General features: G+C 39.1%; 2 protein-coding genes across 3 annotated transcripts in view; both read left to right on the top strand.

Moving 5' to 3' along the window:
- Positions 1-21,519, top strand: part of LOC127419409 (F-box only protein 6-like) — a 312,359-nt gene that overhangs the window by 233,874 nt on the left and 56,966 nt on the right. The gene's annotated exons all lie outside the window — the stretch shown is intronic.
- LOC127419401 (nucleolar protein 4-like) overlaps positions 1-21,519 on the top strand; it is a 132,009-nt gene that overhangs the window by 14,360 nt on the left and 96,130 nt on the right. For both annotated transcript variants that reach the window (XM_051660745.1, XM_051660747.1), the window contains exons 2-4: positions 4,839-4,994; positions 6,449-6,560; positions 12,339-12,448. In XM_051660745.1, coding sequence (XP_051516705.1) covers positions 4,839-4,994; positions 6,449-6,560; positions 12,339-12,448 — 378 coding nt within the window. The remainder of the gene's footprint in view (positions 1-4,838; positions 4,995-6,448; positions 6,561-12,338; positions 12,449-21,519) is intronic.

The raw sequence follows: 21,519 nt of genomic DNA on the forward strand, positions 1-21,519 counted from the left end.
ATGGCCCCCACAAAGCCCCCCACTGAACATCGTTTCAGTCTGGGATTACATAAAGAGACAGAAGCAATTGAGACTTAATAGATTGAAGAACTATGGTGAATTCTCCAAGAAGCTTGGAACATCCTATCTGCCAACAACCAAGAAAAACTGTGTCCAGGTGTACCTAGGAGAATTGGTGCTGTTTTGAAGGCAAAGGTGGTCACACCGAATATTGATTTAGCTTTTTTATGTTTACTGGACTTTGTATGATGTTAATTGATAAATGAAAACTATTTATGTCATTATTTTTGAAGACATCCTCACTATGCAACATTTTTCACAAGTGCCTGAAACTTTTGCACAGTACTATAGTTCTGCACATCCCTGTTGTGTAGTTATTGTTAGTTTTGAGGTGTTGTTAGGAGGGGGTCGGTGTCTGTCTCTTTTTGGCTGAGCACACATGTCTGAAGGACTTCTCCCCTTCACCAAACTCCTACACCATCCCTCTGTTTGCAGAGAGGCGGAGACGTGGGGGAGCTACTGCCACCGATGTTATTGCCGCTTATGCTCTGACCCACCTTGTCTCCTAGCAACAGGGCTGTTTGGTCCGGGACCAGGGAGTGGAAGCAAGAGAGAAACAGATTGGCAGAAAGGAGAGAGTGTTGAGAGAGAGATTAAAAGGGAAAGAGGGAAAGCTGTAATTATCTGGTGCTGCTGAAGGGAACAAGAGCCTGGAAGGGCAAAGGAGAGATGGAGTGAGGGAGAAAAACAGTGAGATGCTGGGTAAGAGGTGCAGGCTGCTCATAGAGGGGGGTATGTGAGAAATGAGGGAATGGGGGGAGGTATAGCTGGAAGGATGGAGGGAGAGAGAGAGTGTGAGACTTCAGTAAATGGCAGAAGCTGCTCAGCTGTGGAAATGGAACGAAGAAATTATTCTGTTAATTTTTCACCCTCTCATTTTGTTCCTGTGCCCATTTCAGGCAGTCCTCTGCTTAGTCCAACACCGAAGGCAGCTGCTTTGCTGCTCAGTCAGTCAATGACTTGTCATGCAGCGCTTTAGTACGAAAGCATGACTGAAAGAAACTGGTTTCCAAGGAACCATAACGTTACCTCTGATGATCTAGAACAGGTGTTGGCAACCTTTTTGACATGGAGTGCCTTTTTTTTTTCTGGTCAATGGCTGTGCCGAGACCGCTTTGAACTGCTCCATCAGACATCATTTTTACTCTTTCAACCAAATGGCAAACAGCATGCACAATAGAGCGCAACAGTGCATGCCCATTTTTCAGCTGTCTTGGTCCCGGAAGTATTTTTCCTATTCATTTCTTCTATAGGGATTTCATAAATTCCTTCATAAAAGCATCCACTCCTGAGGTGGATCGCAACATTACAAACTTTGAGTTGAAGAAACAAAGTATTTGAAAATTTGACAAAAAGGTACAAGACTGTGTGCTCAACGTCTTAGATGAAGGCATGAACTACAATCCCATGGAAAATTTCGAATGACGTAATCGAATTAAAAACAATGGAAAAATATAAAACTATAAATTTAAAGTAGTTTGATTTCATTGCAAAATATTCAGATGTATACAAATATATACTGTAAGTAGTTTGAGAGTGTGGGGAGACCAACTCGATTGCATTAGTAACAGTGCGTCATGTGAGTGGGCGGTCGCTGCAGAGCTCTTTTGGTGTGATTTATTTGCTGCGATTTTGTGTTTGGACGATTGTTTCTCTTCAGGACTCACAGATAGTGTAGTTCTTCATCAGAAATTCTGCTAATAAATTTTTCTTTAAAAGCAAAGATGAAATAACACAGGCTGATGGCTTCAACAGAAGCATACACCATCAGTTAACAACCTCAGAGCACATTGTAGGTTTGTCTTTATAGGTTCATCAGTTATTGTTAATAATCAATTCCCCTATGGAAAAAATGAATGGCATTTTTACATCCAGGACCAGACTGTTGCGCTCTATTGTTGTATATCATAGGCACTGAAGACATATACATTACTATATGCTGCCTTCAAAAATTGGCCCAGTGGAGGCATCTCCATTGAAAGCATGTTAAACTAATGATTCGGACGTACCTTGATGCCTTCCAGCAATTTGTTAGTTTTTGAGTCATAATGTCTTTATATTTGTTGCAATAAAATGTCACCTAATTTAAGCACCAAAAAAATTATTTGCCTTTATTCGCAATACATGCATATTGAGCTTATGCATGTATGGTAATCTCACCAAAACAAAAAGCAAAGATGCCATATTGCAGTGGCACAAAGAAAATGCAAATGTTGGACTCCGAGTGTGTGTGTGAGAGGCACAAAACAGGACAGTCTGGCTTTACCCTCTCTTGGTTCCGTGACTTTGACCCTGTGCAGGCATTGGAGGAAGAGGGGTCTCTCTCTATCCTGTCCTCTTTGCCTTGAGGTGCACCCTGTGTGGGCATGTGTGTGTATGTGTGTGTGAGCGTGAGTGTCCTGTCTGCTGTGCCTGAAGGTGCTGCACTGACCCCCTCCCTCATGTGTCCCACATAGGCGTGCGGTCGGGATGCGGCTGTCACACACACTATCGTCCCAGGCCGCTGATGTGCCCTGCAATGCTGGGAAAGGGGGTGGGGAACGGTGAAGGCCGGGCAAGCATCATGCTACAGCAGCATCTCTAATAAACACACACACATTTGCCAAGCCTGGCGCACGTGTCCTATCTCCTGAAGTTAATGTAGTGGAGTGGACTCCAGTAGTAAATATGTATGATTGTGTGTCACATTACTGCAGCAGCTTGCTGCGTGTTGGATCATACCCTGTGCCCACCATTTGTAATCCTGTGCTGATGTTTATCATATAACTATTCTTGCCTTTGCCTCACACAGATAAAACTTTAAACATGGTGATTTGCAGGTGGAATATGAGTTTAGCTGCCTGTTCACTGTCTGCGACTTCCGGATATGACAATTTGCCCCCTAGTGGCAGTCATAATGAACTTGCAGTTTGTTTGTAAATTGCTTACAGACATGTGATGCTCTGTTTGCATCTACAGTAAAGGAGTGAAATAGCAAGAGCATTTATCATCTGCTTACTCACCATGGTGGGATGAATGAATAATGAATGTACTGCTATCCATACAGAAAGAAAAAGAGCACCCATGCGTAAAGACTACACGTGAAGCATGGCTTCCCCTAAAATTTCTTAAGACATGCAGCAATGATAAGTTTAATATACAGTTTTTACAAAGACATCTATATAAATGAAATATTAATCTTTGTTCATTTCGATATTTTAGAAAATAAAAGTGTAAAATAGCACACAACACTATTGCGTAGTTCGTTCAAGTAACACATTCTGCTGTTTTGAACAGCCATGCTTCAATGGGAGTCTATGGTAGATACCATTCCCATTAGATTTCAGTGGAGTAAATATCGATGTTCATTGGACGAGAGGCTCAACATGTCATTTTGAAGAGCACCAGCTGCAACGAACATATTAAAGTTTGCAGAAAGCAACAGTGTTGAACAACGTAACAAATTTTTTCTTGTCTTTATTCACAATTGTCAATTCTACAGAATAAGCTGGTGTTTAGGTCACATAGTTTACATAGTTTTGATTAGAATACATAGCATCTGGTTGGATGGTCACATACTGTGTAGTTGCACAATATGAAATATTTTAACACATCTGAAGCTAAAATCGGATCCAAAAATCCCACATCAGCAGAGGGTCAGAACTCCTTGCAGACCCTGTGTGATTCTCCAAATGAAATGAATGACTTCCAGTCTATCATATGCTTGGACGGGACTAAGGAGGGGGGGTGGGGGGGCTACTAGATTTGCCCAGGCACCCCCAAAAACTTTTGAAGACCCCACCCTGACTGACAGCAAAACATTCAAGGTGCACTCTTCCCCCTGGACTGATGGCAAAACGATCAAAGTTGCCCCACCAAAGACTGCATACTAGTACCGGCTCTAATCGTTTGTCTCCTACACACTAGTGAGCGCTGACAATCTATTGATTTCAAATGGTATGGTGAGACGCAAGGAAAGAGGAAAATTGCAAGTGTTTGTGAAAGAGCCGCTCCATCATGCGACCAAACGTTGAGAACATTTCTCAACTTTTCCTGTTGTGCTTTCGGTAATCCAATTTGCTTTTATCTTGCTTGATTTCAAACTGACCTGGCTCTTTACATGGCCTTGAATCTAATCGAATGCATTCCTACTGTATATGTGTAGCGCTACGTTGGAGCTTTCTCTAGTGTGTAGTAACCCCTATTATTACCACTATCATTAAATCGGAAAATGAATGGGGTTGGTGAGACAGTGCTTTGCCCATACACCATGTCCCTTGCTGCCATGGTACCTGGCAGCTGTGGCCCTGTACTGGATGGTGGAAGGGTCTGAGTGGGGGATGTGGTGGAGGTGAAGGACCAAGTCTGGAGGAGAACATCTCTGCATGTGACGCAGGCACAGCATGGAGCAGCAGAGAGGTCTAACAGAGATAAAAGGAGAAGATGTGGATAATGATTTGAGTTAGCTAGCTTGCAGGTCGCTGTGACTCCAACTTTGATTAGGATCCTCTGTGCAAGTCACATGACCTTTCTGCCCTGCGCACCTACCCAAGGGGCCGACAGTGGTTACCGTGATAATGAGGTTGGCCCTCCTGTGGATTCCCAAACTCCCTTAAAGCTCTATTAAACCTTATGCTGTGCACACTGGCAAAAATAAATAAATAAAATGCAACAGATGAAAAATGGCTACAATGTAGGTCTACAATAGTTCAAAGTGTATGTGCAGAGTTCTGGCCAGTGTATGTTGTATGTTGTATGTTTAAACTAAAATGAATTTCCTTGTCTTTGTCTGATTGCAGTGTGTGGACGTGGGTTCGGGGCAGGAGAGCTCCTCTCTGAAGAGGGTCGCTGTGGTGGAAGACTTCTATGACATTATCTATGCTATGCACGTGGAGATCAGCTCCGACCTGGCTAAAGCACCCAAACATGCCGGGCAGAAGAAAACATATAAAGCGGTGAGTAAAGAGAGTAACTTCTAGGTTCTCCTTCTCTCTTTTTCTTACTTGATCAGACACAGAAGTATATTTATGATCTTTTACAGTGTCGATGGAATACCCTATGTTGCGGCCCCTTTTGCCACTCTCTGTATCTGTCTGTCACTTAAAGTTTCCTTTACTTTTACAGGTTGATTTATTCCCCTTGTGATTCTTATGAAAAGAAGTATGTCGCTTAAGGTGTTTGCAGCGATCCTGCTGTGGTGTTGTTGTCATGGTGTGATTTGTGAGAGAGAAACACTGGTCTCGGTGATTTTTTTGGGTGATTCAGTTTGAAATCGTCACATTGCCCAATAAATGAAAGCTGTAGGGCAGGATGTATGCTTACTATAACACACTGACACACTTTCTTTCTTTCTTTCTTTCTTTCTTTTTTCTTTCTTTCGATTTGTCTTTTTCCTGTTTTATTTATTCTGTTTATTTGTTCGTTCATTAATTTTTTGCTTCTTTTTGTTTGTTTCTTTGATTCTTTCTTTCTTTTATTAGTTTTTCTTTTGATCATTTGTTCTTTTCTGTGATATGTGTTTTAGATTCACTAACACACACCCCCACACACATTGTTTACTCCATGCTGTTCCTTGTTTCTCTCATGCCTGACAGCTGTTGGTCTATTAGCAGAGGGCAGACCCTGAGCAGTGGCTCTTCCCACAGTGTAGATCTTTTCCTTGCGCATCAGGAATTATATGGCTGCTTCTCCTGGAGGATGCTTGCTTTGGAAAGGAGAAAGCTCAGTTTCTCTGACTGTTGCACTGCCACTCTAGTGGGGTTTCTGTGCTGAGTTCCACTCCTGTCACCATAATATACACACATTTTTGTGTTGTGCCATGACCGCCCATGTTTGTTTGTTTGCGCCTAATGGGAGAATGGAGAGACATGAGGGAGATTCAGTGTGGGGGTTTGTTCTCTCTTTCTTCGTCCAGTTTAATAGCAAAAGGGTGGAGGAAACAAATTGAGAGAAGAGAGGGAGTTATTGTGGAAGAACAAATTAGAAAGAGAACTGAAAAAGAAATACCAAGGAAAAGCGTCAAACTTTATGAAAAGTCTATGTGAATAAACATCCAAAACTGTTCTTTTTTAAAAAAATATTTTTATTTGATTGTAGAGGAGGATTTGATAGTTGTTAATAATGCGTGTCTTTCAAAATGGATGCTCTGTTGTCTAGTAAATTGCAATATTCCTCTTATGCATAGGTATCTGTTCTGTATTTTTCATTATTATCCTCTTTTTGCCATCTCTGAACTGAGATCAATCGGATATTAAGCAGAAAAGATCTATCACTACTGAGCTCTGATACTTGAAACACTCAGCATTTGAGTTTGTAGGATCAGTGGATCAGGTTTGATTGATACTTTTGAGTTAAATATGTTTGAGATTAAACTGTGTTTGTGTGTGTGTGTGTGTGCGTGTGTGTGCAGATAGCAGAGACGTATGCGTTCCTGCCCAGAGAGGCAGTGACCCGTTTCCTGATGAGCTGTGGAGAATGTCAAAAGAGGATGCACATCAGCCCCAGTGGAGCAGAGTTCAAAGGTACCACACCAAAATTATACACACACACCTAGACTAGACTATAGACCTAAGCTAGAGTCTAGGTTGGTTGATTTTGCCAAGTAGGATGTGTTGCTGGATCAACATTCTTGTTGATTCTTGAACAACACTCCTTATAACCAATACGTTTTAAGGGTTAGGTTTCAAGATATGTTTAGGTTTAGGCTAAGGGCTGGAGTTGGGGTTTCAACACATTTATCAATATTTACCTCTGATTTTAGGGGTAGTTTATGGTGAAGGTTAGAACTATATTTGTTTTACAGTAATGTTGTTCCGTCCTTGTGTCCACCTGTGCTGTTTTTCTGTGTAAATATGCACTGGATGGATGTCTTTGAACGCTGTCTCTGTTTATTTTATTTAAAGTATAGCACTTTAAGACACAGTCAAGTTTAAAACAGTTCAACTTAAGAAAAGCGTCTTGAAACACTGGTGTTTTATATTTATATGTAAACATGCACTGGTTGGACGTCTTTAACCTTGCAACCAGTGTTGGGTAAGTTATTCAAAAAAGGAATTTACTACAAATTACTAATTGCTACTCTAAAATGATAATCAGAATACCTACTTTAGTGATTAATTTATTGGAAAAGTAATCACATTACTAATTACTTTTTAGTTACTTTCTAAAACAGTTCACAGAAATTTATAAAAATGTCTATATTTCCTCCTTGTTCATAGACTCATTAGGGGTTGCACGCCCTTCAGCTGTCACGAAAAGCAAACAGATGTACATGTTAATGTAATTCATGTTAGGATGAATGAAAATGTATTTAACATAGACCGTATTATTTTAGAAATGTGTAACACAAGTAATGTGATTGAAAGTATTTATCTTTATTGAAAGTCAGTAACTGTAATCTGAAATGTAATGTGTTTCTCTACGTTCTGTACTAAAGTAATTTGATTATAGTAATGAATCACTTTGTAATTAGATTACACCCAACACTGATTGCAACATGTCTCTTATAAACTGTAGAAACAGCTTGGCTTTTAAAACCTCTCTCGAGACTCCTTCCATTAGTTTTTCTATGTAAACATACACTAGATGGACGTCTTTGACCGTTGCAATGCATCTCGCTGTTCTTCTGTTTCTCGTGAAATGAGTGCCATGCTTTAAGACGTATTGTCAAGTTAAAAACAGTTCAACTTTTAAAAACACGACTCCAAACACATGTAAACATGCACTAGAGGAAGTTTTTGACCAATACAATGCATCTTTTTTATCATGTAAAATATGTCGCATTATTCAACGCAAAAAAACAGTTAAATTCTTTAAAAGCATGTCCCGAGACGCCTGTGTTTTATTTATTTCCATATTTCGCTTTGTCTAGCTTTTTGTAATGAATGCGTTCTGTGTCAATGGCCTCTTACTTTGTGAAAACGTGGTCACCGTGACACAGAAGGGCTCATCTAGGTATATCAATTAAAAGTATCAATAGCATAAAGTATCAACTCCATCGAGGGTGGTCTTTAAATCTATCAAGACATTTCCATTAAAGCCATTTCATACACTTCCGTGACTCCAAAGTGTTCCATAGAGCCAGTAAGCCAAAATACATTCATCCTCATACATTCATACATATTCACTTTCATGATGCCTTATTGGACTACTCATTGTCTTTGTTAGGAAAAACCCCTCTCATCCCTATTGCCCCCTTACTACCCTGTAACAACACCCCCTTTGCACCAGCCTGAAGCTAATGAAATTCCCTCTAGCCACACGCACATACACAGATCCAAACACCCTCTGATTAGGCTGCAGTCACTGGATTGACTGCTAGCCTCCCTTCACATTGCAATTAGCCCAATTACAGGCCTTTTACAAAGAAAATGCCTGTGAAACCAGATTATATCTACCGAGAGAGACTGAGAGAGGGAATGTGGGTGGAATCCATTGGGGGATGAATGTAATTGGGAGATTTTCACTGGGACACAAATAAATGAAGGTTGGAATAACTCTTCATTCTTTGTTGTCAAAATTCATTACGGAAAAGCTGTGATCATGGATCGTCCACAAACCTAGCAGTCTGCACTAGAACCAACTGCCCATCAGTTGATCTGGCCTCAAATATCCTGCTTGCTGTGAGATAAACAGAGAGACTGAGCGAGAGGAAGAGACAACACCTCCTAGGCCTGAACTGTCAAAGCGTTGTGTCAGTGTTGGGCTTAGGTTGGGTGTTGCTCATAAAGAGAGCAGCTAATTGATTTCTTGCCCATGGGGGTGCGCAGACCCCCCTCCTGCCTGCTCCTCTCGGCTCCAGCAGCCCGTACGAAAGTTCAGTGCTGAATTATTAAAAGTAATTAATTACTGTACACTCAGTCTATATTTAATTGACACTCAGGCTGTGATTGTAGCACATGTTGAGGATGTGGTAAAATCATATCAACACACTTTTTTTCCTAGCTCTGAAATAATTTCTATGAATGACAGATGTGAACAGCATAAATGCTTAATATAAACAAGTTAATATAAAATATGACCTTATATTAGTTTAATTTGTTCTTTTATTTATTTTGTATACTTCAACATCATCTTGCACCTGTTTAACGTTCTCCTACTGAGAAAATGTGCTTTGAAGGAGAATACTTTCTTTGTGTTTCTATATAATTGTTGAATGTTTGTTTTTTCAGGTTGAGTCCTCCTGAAGAGCTGTCCCACTAGGACACCGATACAATTTCATTGGTTGAAAAAAGTTGTTTTGGGTATTCTAATCGGTAGTAAAACTATTGCTTTAAGATTTATGTTGTCTTAATCGTGGAATTACATCAATTAATGTTCTGCTACATATATGACATATCACATGATTTAACCAAAGCAATAATTGGCCAAATTAAATGTTTCTCTTTATGTTTCCAGTACTTCATGTGATGATATCAAAACATTGAATTTAGTGCTGTATGGTAAATAGATATGGTAATGCTGCTTTTACGTGATCATCAGCTACAACAGGGATTAGTAACCGACACTTCTTATCAGGCATTACAAACAAGTACACAAGGGGGACATGACTGTGAGCAGTGAAGCCAACCTGAGTTGTTAGCTTCAGTAATTGTTTTTAGATGGTAGCTTGTTGGTATCCATGTTTTTTGTCAGGATTTTATATTTGTCTTGCTGTTTTTGCTGCCTCTCTGACAATTTATTCGCAGTTAACGCCAAAACAACAAATTCAGCCTTTTGTGAGACTTTTGCAGTTATTTGGTCTGAGTTAGGTATTTAGCAGATGAGTTGATCAGAGAGCCATATAACTGTGTCTTTTTAAGCAGTCTGATATAAATGGACATCTGAATTATTTTTATCTTAAATTTGTATCTAATTTCTTTTCATCTTTATTATGTTAGTTTTTGTCGTGAGCTTATTCTTGAAGGAATATCATTGTTTGTTTTGGTAAATCAATGAGAATGAGAAAATTAAGTTGATCAATACACAGCAAACAGCTCATCTTCAGTGCTGGGTAGTAACAGATTACATGAAATATGGATAATGTAATCAGATTACAAAAAAGCAAGTATTTGTGATTAGACTAAATTACATTTTTAAAATACTCGTAATCAGATTATATTTACTTTTTATGGATTACATGATTACATATTAATCAGGCAAATGCAGTAAATAATTTATTGATCCCTCTAATTCTTCTTTTTTTCCAAATATTTTTAAATGCCAAAATTACTGGAGTAAGAACATTTAAAGTGCCTTTTTTAATTCGGAGAGTCTATTTGCACCCCCGTGTAAATAGCATCTGCCACACAGTGCAGCTATTTGCACTCCAATAGTCTGGTGGAACCACAGAAATGTACAACAAACTAACCAATAGATGTCACTGCAGTGGCGTGGGGTGTAAAGACGGTGTCTGAATGTGTACTGTTGGCCTAGTGACCACAGTTCGAATCCGTGTTTTGTCTCACTCTTTTTCCCCTCTGATTTCCTGTTTTCACTCTTAATATTTCCTTTAATACTACATACAATAGATAAAAATGAATATAAAGGTTGATTTCATTGCAGTGATTTGGTCACGGTGAATGTCGGGGAGTGCAGAGAAGGGTTTGATCTGGAGGCAGGGTCTGTCAGTCGCACTCGTTCCCGCAGCTCGGCATCGCTTGTGTGTACATTGCACCACTGTATTACTAATATTGTAGTAACCATGTTTTTTGGCAGAAACCATAGTTTTAATGCAGTTAATCATTGTGTTAGTACAGTAATATGGTGGTAATATAATAACCATGGTACATTTTTTTGGTTACTGTAAATTTACAAAACTACCATGGTTCGTGGTTGTTCTTTTGCACCATGCAAATGCACTTCGGCCCATGTTTTAGGATGGCAGAAAAAGCATCTGTCATAGGTTAAGGCCAAACCTTCTCATTAATAATTATAAGGAGGTACAAATCGTACATTTCTAAATCATATCTAGAGACATTGTTTCATTATTGATTTCAAAGCTGGTTTATAAAAAGTCCAATCCATATTCCTAATTTCCTAAATAACAACAATTCTAACAAAAATTCTCTTAGAATGAAAAACACATGCAAGATATAATTTTCTTCCAGTTTTTTTTATGATCCTTTAAGCACCTTTTTGTTGCCTTTCAGCAACTATTTGCAAGTGATAAATAGAAAGTTTCTGTTTGTATGTTTTCTAATGTTTAATGAAAGGAATGTTTATTGATACTCAATAAATGTAAAATTAATTATTAGATTTTTATCAATATATGCAATAAGTAATCTAAATGTAATCAGATTACATTACCTAAGTGTAATCTAAAATATTACATTACTGATTATAATTGAAGTTGTTTAATTTGTCATTAGTACCGTAATCTACCCAATGCTGCTTATCCATTACTGATGGGCAGTGTCTGTGTCTGTGTTAGAAAGGAAAAGAGAAGGATTATCAGCAGGTAATAGGTTGCTTCGTGGCTCTTTTAACTCTAAAACTAAAAGCTGATAAAATACATAAATAGAAGGATGTCACATGACCAAAAATGGCTCTACACTTCTAAAGTATATTAAGGAATTTTTGGAGAATTCCTTGCAGTTTGTGTTTGTATCTTATTTTTTGTAGAAATCTTTTTTTACCTTTTTATTTTCAAGACACTCAAAGCAGACAAAGACCATAAAAACCTTTGCGTGTGTGTGTGTGTGTGTGTGTGTGTGTGTGTGTGTACATATCACAGTCACACAAAAATACACATTCTCTCTCTCTCTCTTTCTCTCTCTCTCACTCGCACGCACACACACACAAATTAAGCACCAAATCAGTCATCATTATTTTCCCCGTCAGAATCATTATCTTCATGATCTTCACACTAACATTCACTTTTATTTTCACACCAATCACAGGACATTGAAAACATTACAGAGGCCTTGGTTGGAAATAGTACAGCTGTGGGGGAGAAAGGGCTTAAAGTACTATGCATATTCATGTGATTTTGCATTTGTATGTTTTTATAATTAGGCCTTTGTTATTGTTAATTGGACAAAGAGAAAGGAGCGTTCTTGCAGAAAACACTGGGGCAAAGACTGCACTCTAGTGACAGCTAACAGAAATAACACAAGACTCCAAACTCTTAACCGTCCTTTGAGATTTACATACTAGATGTAATCACACACACACACACAATTTATATTTCTATATTTAAATGTTCTAAATATATCACAATTAATATGTATACTCTAGTAGAGATTTACTAACCACCTCTGAAATGTCATATTTACTCAGAAATGAAAGGACTATTCACTTTTCTCTTATTTTTTTCCCAGAAAACAATCAACCAACCTCTCTGGCTGCTGACCTCATAGACTACAACATGCCACTCACAACAACCTACCTGAAACACAAGAAATTACAATGCATAAACAACAAAGAGCAGGTACAGGACAACTCTCTCTATCTCTCACAGTTCATACAGATGGTCATTTCTGTTTTCCCTTTATGCAGGTTATCCGCGGGTCCTTAAAAAATCTTAAAAAGTCTTGAATTTACTTTTTAAAATTGAAGGCATTAAAAAGTCTTAAATATCTTAAATAAATTACAAGAAGTCTTAAATTTCATTGGCTGAGGTCTTAAATTTTGGGGCGTGAATAGAGGACACGCAAAAAACAGCAGAATCTGTGCGAGTCAAAATCATCTCTCTCTCTCTCTCTCTCTCTCTCTCTCTCTCTCGTGCATTTAGCAGCTGAAGCTTGAGTTTAGTGTGAGCGCGTGCAGGGAAGCGCATTTTTACTGAACTTACGATGTTACACATGTATAAACCTTCATAAACCCGTTAATCCGAAATGCAGGTGGCGTTATTTTGCGTCTCTAACTGTCGCTCCTGCTTATAATTGACAAAGTGGTCAACGTTACAATTTGCAAGCGCGCAAGGTTGGAGCGTTCTTTTGGCGCCTTTCAAATCATTGCGCTTCCTTATTTTTACACTATACCTTTGACAATAATTGTAAAGCTAACAGAACTACTCCGCTGCAGAGTTACACCTGTTATATCTCTCATCTCCATCTCTCTAGATGTAGGGCTGCCAACGTAATTGACACTTTTCTCACGCTCTCACACCACACATCCCTTTTCTCATGCAGTGATAACTTCACGGAGCAAAGAGGACATTGACAGCGCACGGACAGACAAGACAGAGCAAGCTGCATGATGCTGCGAGTTATTCAGACCAATCAGGGGGAAAACAACAGCAAAGCGTCTCTCCCTCTCCTTCTCTTTCATAATTTAATCTGTTAACATTTTCAATACATCTTGTCAACTTTAAACGGCCATTTTTAAGGTAACTGATGAGTTTTTATTTGAGATATTTCTCAAATATCTTTTAAGGCTGTGTGGAATAGACGTACAGTCTCTTCGATGAGATGTACTGCGGTTTAAAGTGTTTTTGGATCGTTCCGTGTACAAAACATTGAAAAAAATATATTTTCAAGGACACTCAGTAGACAAAAAACTCCAGACAACATGAGTTGTGGAAAATCAGATGGGATATTGGAGCTTTTTTCAGATTTACACCATGCATGCCTTTTGAAGAAATGGTAAGTCTATCCCTCACATCCTCGTTTCCATTCCCATTAAAAATCAAACATGGCGCTACTGTGAATAAGGTCTATAGACCAATCCTCTTATTCACAGTAAGTGGTGGCAGAAAGCCCGCTGATTTATTAGATTTGACAGATTAGAGGATTAAACGAAAGTATGACACAAAACCATCATAAATACAGACATATTCTTAGCTATACAATTACTATAATGATATGAGTTAATAACAAACAAATCTATGCTGCAAAGTTGTGAGTTGAAATGATCTCCTCAGTCCAGTCAGCTCTGTTGATGATCTTGAAGCCACAGCAGTCAACAAGAGCCCTCGGAATCATTTTTCAACAACGTAATCCAATAAAAGTTTATTTTTTGCACATGGTTTTTGCCACCACTTCTGTGTTTGACATAAACTGTGACGTTGCCAAAGCATTGGTCTAATGTGTCATGTCTTGCTGGAAAGCAAGTGACTAAAGAGAATATAGGCAACATACTTTAGGTTACATGCATTCTTAATGATTTCATTTAGAGTTTTAATGTTGTATTAACTTAAGACATAAATGCACAATAAAATATATATATATGTATATATATATATATATATATATATATATATATATATATATATATATATATATATATATATATATATATATATATATAAAAACATGTCCAGAGACATTCAAGTAGCCTCAGTGGTTTTGTATTTACCAGCTTATGAATTAATGTTTTTTTTTTTTTTTTTTTTTTTATTGCGAAAGTGGTCTACATTTTTCTTTTATTTGGCATTAAAAAGTCTTACATTTCATTCCTTTGGAGGGGCCTGGGTAGCTCAGTGGTAAAATACGCTGGCTACCACCCCTGGAGTTCGCTAGCTCCCTAGTTTGAATCCAGGGCGTGCTGAGTAACCCCAGCCAGGTCTCCTAAGCAACTAAATTGGCCCGGTTGCTAGGGAGGGTAGAGTCACATGGGGTAAACTCCTTGTGGTCGCTATAATGTGGTTCGTTCTCGGTGGGGCACGTGGTGAGTTGGGTGTGGTTGCCGCGGTGGGTGGCATGAAGCCTCCACATGCGCTATGTCTCCGTGGCAACGCGCTCAACAAGCCACGTGATAAGATGCACGGGTTGACGGTCTCAGACGCGGAGGCAACTGGGATTCGTCCTCCGCCACCCGGACTGAGGCGAATCACTACGCGACCACAAGGACTTAAAAGCGCATTGGGAATTGGGCATTCCAAATTGGGAGAAAAAGGGGAAAAATCTGAAAAAAATTAAAATACATTCATTCCTTCGAATCTGCAGATACCCTGTTATGATACACTGTACATTTAATGCATAGACCGCTGCATCTCATTTTAATCCACCTAGATGGTGTGGAAATCATTGTGGGTGTTTGTATATTACTGACTGGAGGTTGTGTACTTTTGGTTTGCATTTAAATTACTAAGAATATTATTTATTTTATAAAAGAAAGATCAGAAAGTTAATACTGAGCATTTTCTACTAAGGTAGGTTTTTCAGGCACTCACAAACATGGCCTTTAAGCATCTTCTCCTGGTAATAGGCTTTGACATTAACCCTGCCAAATTAGCCACTCGTGGGTGGGTGGATGGATGTGACTTTGTGTGGTATGATATTAGAGGGAATGGTGGTTAGTTTTGTTCTAATTAACAAGTGTTCTGAGCAGCTGGATAATTAGCTGAGGTGTGAGAAAACCGGCAAAGTGCCAAAATACACAGAAAGGCAATAATTTATACACACATGCACAAATGCGTTCAACTCTTCCTCACCTTGCTGTGCCAATGTTAATTACATTTGTTTAGTGGAAACTTGCTTGCAGTCATTATTGCTGGTTATACTCAAACCTTTCAAATGGCATCACTGGGCAATGAAGCAATTGGCCAGCCTTACCAAAACCATTCTCTAAATTTTATGTTTTCTAAATCTTTTTGGCCGAATGAATATAGTCTGAAAAATACTCGAAGTGCTTGTCACCAACATACTGTATTAAATGTTACGTTTTTTAAAAATCATGGCTGATTGTGAATAGTGAATTTCTACAATGGCATCTGTAACTGAAAACTTTGATTTTGAATGATGCTGCATCCATACCACTAAGTGTCACTGTAAGTCCAAGATGAATGAGCAAAAAGTTACTGAGTGCACCTTTAAGCAGGGCACTAATTTTAGTACCCAAACATCACCTAAAACTCAATATTTAGTTTGCCATTTATGTTATTGTGCTTATGAAATGATTTGTGTTGCCGAAGTTTGATTTCCTTATAGAATCAACCTGTGCACTCCAATTGTTTGCTTTCAATTTACTGTGCAATATTTCAAAGAAAACTCATGATGCTTGGGAATATGCATTCTGAATGCATACAGTACCTTGTTTTCATGTGTCACTCTTTGTGAGCGTTCACTTAGAGAAAATAATAGGAATGGGAACAGGAAGTGTGCAAGAAAATGCCCCACCCACTTAGACCACAGCTGAGATGGGATGTGACAGGGTAAGTGGGCAGATGAAATTTAGGAATTTTGAAAACAGCCAAAGTCATGCCACACATAAGTTAGTGCAGGGGTCTTCAACCAAAGGTCTGCGATCTCTAGAGGGCCATGGCGGTCTGCCGATTATTGTTTGATCTCAAACAAATTTTTGTATAATAATCAAAATATGTGTTAAACAAAAAACATTTAATAGGATGATAAATATCCGGAATTAGGCCAGAATGTTGATCAGTCTTAAAATGTGCACTCAATTTTATACAATATGTAACAGGGTGTCTTTTTGTGGTCCTTCACATAAAACATACTGAAGACCTGGAAGTAAAATGCTAGAGGCAGATGAAGTAAAACAGATCAAGAGACAAAGTTATAAAAATTTAGATATGTAAAAAGAAAAGATGCAGAGAAAAATAGAGAATCAAAATCACACAAGTAGTGAGAAGAATTAACAAAAAGGCTCTCAGAGGAGTATTAGAGTGAGAGTGGAGCAGCAGAGGATGTGGCAAGGAGGCTGGCCAGCCCTGCAGGACGTGTGTGTCCAGCTCAATTCAATAAAGAAGGAAATTAGCAGCATCCTTCCTGCAGGCTGCAGACTCCGGCCTCTCACAGGGGGGATGGAGGAGATTAAGGAGAGGGGGAATGTTCATTATCGTTTATGGGCCTTTCCCCCCATTTGCTGTATCTTCTCTTCAGGAAACTAATTTCAGTCTCACTTTCCTCCTTTCTTTCTTTCTCTCCCGTGCTCAAATATTCTAGTCATGTGTCATGTAGTCATGTAGAGACCATACCTTATACCTAAATCATTTGGATACCTACTCAGCTCAAGATGTTTTCCTTCATGTGGCAGTCAACAATGCTGAAAAATAGCTGTTTCATTTGTAAAGTGTGGAGTATATTTTGTCCCTTGTCACATTAGCAGTTGACAAGTTGTGAAGTGATAAATCAGATAACAAGTTTTACACTGTGAGTGTGTAGAATGTGTCATTTGTTCTTGAGAAAGTTGCATTGTTCCATTTTGTCTGTAGGTGGCAGATTTACCAAGCAAATTATGGGGATGTTTCACAGATCAAAAATCAGTGGGAAGGTGAATATTTAATTTATAAAGAATTATTCTAAATAAAAGGAAAATTTATAAGGAAGCAAGGAAATATCAGTTTATTGTATTTGGTGGCACATTTGATTATATACCATTTAATTGTATCAGCTAATCTCATTTTGTCATGCACAAGAACTTACTTTATTAGTTAATTAACATTCACCCTCATAGTAAACTGTCTTTTAAAAGACAATTACACAGATTTCCTCTGCTATTATAAATCTAAATATAGACCCTGTGTTGGTATGTACAGTTTGTCTTGTGAGCTAGAATTCTATTTTCCGATTCTTTTAAATGTATGTACTTCTCTTATGGGCTGCATTAGTGAATCATAAATCAAAGTGTGTGGATGTTCGTGCACTTAGAAGTTCACTGGGTAATTGAGACAGTATCAGGGTGGAGAGTTGACCATATTGATCCATAGGAATAGAAGAACTTGGCTGATTCTCAGCTGTACTGTTTTGTGGAGAAAAGAACAAGCCTTTGGTTCCAACACCAACACACCCCTCTGTCATGAGAGAATAACTGTCCGGAATAATTGAACAATCAAATATTTTTCAAAGCATTTGCAGTCAACAGTATTTGAGGTTATTTTACTATTATTAAATCATTTAGTCTTCATTATGACCTTTAAAAGGCAATGAGCATAAGCAATGAATGCACAATTATTTTTGCTAGTTATTTTTTATAGTAACAAGGTGGTGTTTTTTCTCCAAGAAAACACAACAACAACAAAAAAAACATTTATGGAATGATTACAAGGAGAAGAATTCTAGCACAAGTGCTGCATTTAGAGTAGAGGAAGATGGGAGGAAGAAAAAAGAAAGGAAAAGAGGCAGGGGAGGGGATGTGTACTGCTCTTAAAAGGTTTTGGTTATTCTGTACCTCTGCACAGTAGAGCAGGGGGTGTGACGTCAGCGGCCGCGGCTCCGCCTCCAGTGCTCTGGGCTGTTAGCTGGAGAGAGTCGCGCGAAAGAGGTGTCGCGGCCGCCACTATATTGATGCAATATTAAACGGATAGAAAGGCTGGAGAAGAGAGGGGCTCAGCACGAGGGGGTCTTAGAATAATATTAAAAACAAATTGCGTCCGCCAGACAAGGTAAGGATTCAATTTGCCAAAGCATGTCTTTATTATAGCTGGTTATTAATTCCCCTCAGCTAGGGAAAAGTGCTCGTGTGCTCGTGCTGCCCACTGACTGGAAGGTTGTTATATTTATTTATTATTCCAGTTAGGGTTTAAATAATGGCAAATATAAAATGTCAGTTAAGCACAGTTAAAATGACACAAGCGGTGTTTGTGTCATCGCTTTAACCTCTGCATGACAAACACAACGCGCTTGCAGGACAAGTTGAAGATTAAATGAGCGAATGAGTCACGTCATGTTTATTATTGTGTTTTGCCATCGCGAGACATTTGCAACAGCATAGCGTCGAAATGCGTGCTTTAAACTGTATTATCGTCGGTCAGCATTTTACCTCAAATATTTTAGTTACTGATTTATAATTACACGCATTCTACACTCTTGATATATTATTCATAATTAATTTATTGTGACAGTAGTGTATTTTGACCATGACGTTTGCTGATTGATAATATATTCGCACTTTTTTTTTTTCATGATTGCACGGCAGTGAGTTTATAGTGTATTTTTGAGAGAAAATATTATTTTTTTGCTCCGTAAACGATTCTTGATGGCTAAATATTGTATTAAAAATGTGTCAAGCACGTGCATTGAAGCATTTTGTTTAGGATCTTGCAAAGCTGGTTTTTCAGGCTATCCCTACTGTACATCTTATTACATTACATGAAGACATGAAACCAGAGAATATGCCATCATAACTTAAAGTATCACAGAAAGTGTCTTTGTGTCAATATAAATAATTTTCAGAGCTTGCTACCTTTTCGCCCTGTAGATCATTCTGCCATAATTTAGGCTAGAGTGAATGTAGAACTACACTATGGACAAACGCACCTACACATTACACCTACAGGAGCTTTTATGACATCCCATTCTAAATCCATAAGCATTAATATCGAGTTGGTACCCCCTTTGCAGCTATAACAGCTTCCACTCTTCTTGGAAAGCTTTCTACAAGATTTTGTAAGAAGAGCATTTGTAAGGTCAGACGCTGATGTTGGACGAGAGGGCCTGGCTCGTAATCTCCGTTCTAGTTCATCCCAAAGGTGTTCGATAGGGTTGAGGTCAGGGCTCTCTTGTGCCAGTCAAGTTCTTCCACACCAAACTCATCCAACCATGCCTTTATGGACCTTGCTTTGTGCACTGGGGCACAGTCATGCTGGAACAGAAAAGGGCCTTCCCCAAGCTATTTCCACAAAGATGGAAGCATAGAATTTTCCAAAATGTTAATGCCTCAGCTTACCAAGAAATAATTCAGAAGTTATTCATGCAGTCTGCTCTGATCTTCTTTGACCCTCAGCAGGTGGTTTTGTGCACACTGCTGTGGGCGTGCATCTTAACTATTCCTTTTAAACCTAAGAAATGTGACACTTGAGTCAGACAGCAAAATTCACATTTATCTCTCCCATCTTTTTAACATTTTCCAGTCCTTCCTCTGTGACTTGCTTCACTCCTATGACAACTCATCTTTTTTAGCATGACATACTACCCTGCTTTATACTGTGGCATGCATTTTACCAGTGCTGTTTAAACAGCAGGTTCTGGTTTTTTAGATGTAACAGGCATGCAAATAAAGATGAGAGAGGGTGCGCGGCGTGCTCAGTCGATGAAGGGATGAAGGCTTTAAAATCGCCTTTATCATCCTCTGCCTTCTGCCAGAGCTTCACAAGGATAAAGCCTACCAAAATAAAATCACTTTTCCTGACCCCCACGTCAGCCTGTCCAGTGGGAGGGAGGCACCCTGAGCCATAATCCCTCCCTAAAGCCAAGCTGTGTGGCAGTGAGAATCTCTCTCTCACTCTCCTTCTCTCCCTTCTCCACTCCCTCACAATCCCTCTCTCGCACCAGCCCTCGAAATAGTCAAACTCATCCTCTCACATCCCTCTTTTTCCTCCCTCCCTCCATTCCTTCTTGTTACTTTCTCCTCCGTCCTCTCTGATTTCCCCTCTCTCTGTCTCTCTTTCCCTGTGTCTATTGTTCTTTGTATTGTCCCTGTGGTATTCCAATGACTGTCTCTTTGCTTCCTCGCTCTCTCTGAGAGGGTTTGTACCAACCACTGCTCTTCCCCTGCCATTACAAGGCACAGCAAAATTCCCATCTGGAGTCCCAAGATGTGGCTTTTCTCAGCGGCACTGTATCTGTGTCCCTTGGGTCTGTACAACCACTTGTTCTTGCATTGGTGCAGATGGGACCTACCACAGCCTTAAGTCAACATGAAATCAAAATTTACCCTTTTAACTTTTTTGATAGATTTTACTGTTCATACTGAGCGCAGTTATTTGGGTTATGTTATTCCAAAAAAAGTGTTGTAGTCTTTCATCAACATGTAACTAATAAATTGCTCTGCATCTGAAATGACTTTCCTGTTCGGCTGATGCCATCAACCCTGCCCCTCCAATCACCTGGCTCTATTCTGGCATGGTACACCTACTTTCCACAATCCAATTAATTCCTGATGGATAAAGTCAATTCCTGCCCTACTTTATTTTTTCTCTTTGAATATCCTATTTCAGGTGTTTTGAAAATACATCACATTACAATAGTAAAATGGACTGCAAATGCTGATTCGTGTTGAATTTTCCCCACATTCAAGGTGTTTTATTTATCTTAACATTGCTATTGCCCAAGTTGCCACAGCTGTTTTGAGCTTAATTTTTTCTGAGTGTCTCTGAGCATCTATGCCACTAAGAATCTAAAGTCATTACATCCAAGTGTCCAAACCTAGTATGTTTGTTTGGACTGTAATTATTATTCTTTAACTGCCCATGTGAGTGCTGAGCTAACCAATGAGACGCTGTCCTGATGATGGGTCCCCCACCGTGTAATTTCCTGTCTTTTTACAGCTCGTTTCCTCTCAGGCAACGCATGCTTGGACTCTAGGGGGAATCTAGGATGTGACATACAGGCACCCTGGTGCCTTTTTTGCTGTTCTGCACTTGGCTGATGCTTCCTGGGGTTGCACTATACATAAGGCTCAGCCAGCAGAATGCCTGGAAGCCTGTGCTTTTTCATGGCTTATCCAAAGTCTAAAAGCAGAACTTAGAAATACCTCGCTGCTGAAAAGATTTCCATGCATCTTATTCTGTCCAAAAAATGCCCATCAGATAGGAAGAGAAAGTCTGACTGACATGTAGGCGAAAACTACCAACCACAATTTGTTTTGGACTGATCTCAC

This window comes from Myxocyprinus asiaticus, chromosome 28 (genome assembly GCF_019703515.2).
Source record: "Myxocyprinus asiaticus isolate MX2 ecotype Aquarium Trade chromosome 28, UBuf_Myxa_2, whole genome shotgun sequence".
NCBI classification, from domain to species: Eukaryota; Metazoa; Chordata; class Actinopteri; order Cypriniformes; family Catostomidae; genus Myxocyprinus; species Myxocyprinus asiaticus.